This window comes from Camelina sativa, chromosome 9 (assembly GCF_000633955.1).
Source record: "Camelina sativa cultivar DH55 chromosome 9, Cs, whole genome shotgun sequence".
Lineage (NCBI taxonomy): Eukaryota > Viridiplantae > Streptophyta > Magnoliopsida > Brassicales > Brassicaceae > Camelina > Camelina sativa.
Window position 1 is genome coordinate 16,102,113 of NC_025693.1, and position 4,230 is coordinate 16,106,342.

The window sequence follows — 4,230 nt, forward strand, 5'->3', positions numbered from 1 at the left end:
AAAGAAGATATTCTCATGGGATTAGTCTCAATCTTCCTTAATGGTGATAGCGACCTTTCCTTATTTGGTTGACTCGACTTCACTCGTCCCCAAGGTAAACATGTGATCTTTCCTTGAGATATTTTGCTCTTCTCTTTCTTCTAGATCCTTCTCTTCTTATGGGCTTCTTATTGTTAAGGCCTCTCCTTCTTATACTACTCAACCTCGGCCTCATTGCTCCCTTGTACGGACAACCTTCTTATAGTTGTACCAACAGCCTTGATATCAAGTCTCCTAGATCAATACTCCCCCTAAAGCTTAACTAGGTGAAACGGTTAAGCTTGGAATCCCGTAAGCCATCACCTCATTAAAAACCTCAAAATAGAAAACCATATGGGACAAAACTACCTTGAGGGAAAAAGAGTGTGATGGTCACGGGTAGAAGACTTGATCAAGGGTGTGTCAAGTCCACCAGTCCAAGCTTGGGATGAATGTGATCACAAACTTTACGACAGGCGGCCTTGGTGAGAATGTCAGCGAGTTGATCCACGCTTGGTGTATGATATGGGAGTGTGACTCCTTCTTCAATCTTCTCTCTAACTTTGTGGCAGTCCAACTCGATGTGTTTGGTTCTTTCATGGAACACCGAGTTTGTGGCTATGTGGATTGCGGCTTCATTGTCACAATGCATAGGGATTGGTGTTGATGGTTTGATGCCTAGCTCTTCTAACAATGCCTTGAGCCATGTGAGCTCGGTGGTCAGCTTCCGCATTGCTCTATACTCAGATTCGGCACTTGACATCGAGACCACCTTTTGCTTCTTGGTCTTCCACGTGACTTGGTTACCTCCTATGAAGGTGCAGTAGCCTGTGACAGATCTTCGATCCGTCCTATCGCCACCCCAATCCGCATCACAATATCCTACAAGCTCGGTATTGTCATTCTTGCCCATCCATATGCCTTGGCCGGGGCTCTTCTTGAGATAGTGAAGAATTCTTTGCAAGAGACTCCAGTGATATGTTGTTGGAGCTTTCATGTACTGGCTAACCTGATTCACAGCATAGCAAATGTCAGGTCGCGTAAGTGTTAAGTAGATAAGCTTACCCACTAGACGGCGATAGCGTGAGGGATCTTCGTATGGTGGGTCATTCCTCTCCCCCTTGCGTTCAACTTGGTAGCCATCAGGGAGCGGAGTGTCAACCGGTTTAGCTCCTAACATTCCTGTTTCACAAAGTAAATCAAGGGTGTACTTTCGTTGGGAAAGAAATAGGCCTTCCGGAGAACGACACACTTCAATCCCAAGGAAGTACTTAAGTTCACCAAGGTCTTTTATATCAAACACAGAATTTAAATGAGCTTTGATATCCTTTATACCTTCTTGGTTGTCCCTAGAGATGATAAGATCATCTACATAAACAAGGACAACCATTATACCTTTATCGCTTTGATGAGTGAAGAGAGAGTTGTCCGAGTGTGTTCTCTTGAAGCCATAACCAATAAGTGTGCTGCTCAACTTGTGGTACCAGGCTCGTGGTGATTGCTTTAAACCATATATAGCTTTCCATAGTCTCAATACCTTTCCCGGAGCGATCATGTCTTCAAGACCCGGTGGTGGTGTCATGTAAACTTCTTCCTTTAATTCTCCTTGTAGGAAGGCGTTTTTGACATCCATCTGCCATAACTCCCAAGATAGATTCGTAGCTAAGGATAAGACTACTCTCACCGTATGAAGCTTAGCCACCGGTGCGAACGTGTCTTTGTAGTCCTGACCATATGTTTGAGTGAACCCTCGCGCCACTAGCCGAGCTTTGTATCTTTCGATGTCTCCATTGCTTAGATGCTTGATTGTGAACACCCACTTTGAGCTTACTGCCTTTTTACCTGGTGGAAGATCAGCTTCATCCCATGTGTGATTTCATATCATAGCCTCCACCTCATCATCTACCGCTCCAAGCCATTCTTTGCTTTCTTGTGCTTCCTATAGGTGTTTGGTATTGGTTGTTCGTCTAGCTTCCCAAGGAACACTTGATAATCTGGAGGTAGATGTGCAAGAGAACAAACAGCTTGAATAGGATGTGCTATAGTTTGGTTGTTGTAGTAGACGCGTTTGTCCTTCCAAGTAGACGGATGTGATCGAATGCGTGTGCTTCGGCGCAACTGTGGAGCTGGTTGTGGTGCAGGAGGTGGTTGTGGTGCAGGAGCTGGCTCGGTCAATGTTGGTTCTCCAGATGTCTCGGGCTCCTCCGCAGGTTCCTCGAGCCTCTGCCTACTACTATTCTCCCCCTCCGGCTCCAAAGGCACAACATTCGGCGGGGTGTCGGACTGATCGGGCAACGATGAGCCGGTATGCGAGCCAGGTGAAGAATCCTGGGACAATCGAGAGGGCTGAGCTGGGGAGATGCCAAGATGGTCAAGGAGGAATCTGAGACCCGTTGACTGATCTGTAGGTGTCGCCAAATCTTTCAAGCCAGCCCAATCTTTCTTGTCAAAGTAGCATTGGTCTTCAAGAAACTTGACATCGCGAGAGACAAAGGTGCGGTTGTTGACCGGGTCAAAACATTTGTAGCCCTTTTGAGTGATTGAATAGCCTAGAAACACGCACTTGGTGCTCTTGGCTTCAAGCTTATTCCTTAGTTCACCTGGTACTAAGACAAAACAAACACATCCAAACACTTTTAGGTGATTAAGTGATGGTTTCAATTGATTTAGTACCTCAAATGGTGATTGATCTTCCAAGATCTTAGTTGGAGTTCGGTTGATTAAATAACAGGCTGTCATCACCGCATCTCCCCAATATCTTCTTGGTACATTGGTGTGAAACATTATTGATCTTGCTACTTCCATCAAGTGTCAGTTCTTTCTTTCTGCTACCCCGTTTTGTTGGGGAGTGTAGGGGCAACTTGTTTGATGTGCAATGCCATGCTTTGCTTGGTGTTCTTTGAATCCGTTGCTTGTATACTCGCCTCCATTGTCTGTTCTAAACACTTTAATCTTAGCATTAAACTGATTAGTGACATAGTTTTGAAAATTTATGAATGCATCAATCACACGGTCCTTCGAGGGAAGTAATGTAACCCAAGTATATTTTGATTTTTCATCTATAAATGTCACAAAATACTTGTTACTATCCCTAGAAACACATGGAGAGGTCCAAACATCTGAATGAACTAAGTCAAAACATTTTTCATAAAAAGTAGTAGACTTAGAGAAAACAGTTTTACAATGTTTGCCAAGTATACAAGCCTCACAACTAGAGTGATCAAAAGAAACATCAGGAATCATTAACTCAAGAGCTCTAGAGTGAGGATGACCTAGTCTAGCATGCCACATTGCATTCAACGAAATTCCAAGACAAGAACTAAACGAAACAGTTTTTGATGAGTTTGGTGAGCTATCTTCAAGAATGTAAAGATCATCTTTGGTTCCACCCTCACCAATCAGTTTTCCAGTCTCAATATCCTGAAAGTAAACATCATTAGGCCCAAATATAGCATAGCAATTTAGATCATTAGTAGCTCTCTTAACCGACAAAAGATTTGAAGTAAACTTAGGCATATAAAACGCTTTAGACTCTTTGTTGAACAGTTTTAAATTGCCTATGCCTTGAATTGGTATTTTATCCCCATTAGCAATAACTACATCTCCCTTAGTCGGTTCTATATTATCTAGCAAGTTCGAGTTACTAATCATATGGTGAGAAGCACCCGAATCTACTACTAAGGAGTTGTTAAGCTTGAGGGTAGAAAATGTTTTACCACTTGACTCCTTAAGAGCCAAGGACTTGAAGAAGGCCTCCAGGTCAGATTTCCTCACATAGTCACCGGAAGCTGCCTCTTCACCATGCTTCAAGGAACCGCCAGTTTGGACTTGTTCATCCCTTGTGTAGGTCGCATTGGCTCTCGGATCTTTGTGATGGGAACTTGGGCGTAGGTGAGGATGAAGGAACCAACATTTCTCCTTAGTATGATTCTTCCTCTTGCAGTGCTCACATCCTCCCTTTGGCTTCCGATCCTCTTGCTTGAAGACACCTTTGTTGGCGGTGACTAGCTCCCCCTTACCACTAAATAAGCCGAGAGAACCTTGTTCTTTTTGGATCTGTGCGCATACGTCGTCGAGGCTGGGAAGCTTGTCTGACCTTAGGATGTGCTTTATGAGGTCGTTGAAGGTTGGGTTGAGGGTAAGAAGCAAGGCGAAGACCTTGTCTTGTTCCCTTTGCTCGTTGAGTACAGCCGGATCCATGGTGTTTGGCCG

At 44.2% G+C, this 4,230-nt stretch overlaps 1 protein-coding gene across 1 annotated transcript; it reads right to left on the reverse strand.

Moving 5' to 3' along the window:
* LOC109126430 (uncharacterized mitochondrial protein AtMg00810-like) lies at positions 431-1,651 on the reverse strand. Its single transcript, XM_019229965.1, has one exon. The coding sequence runs from the start codon at positions 1,649-1,651 to the stop codon at positions 431-433; it is 1,221 nt and encodes a 406-aa protein (XP_019085510.1).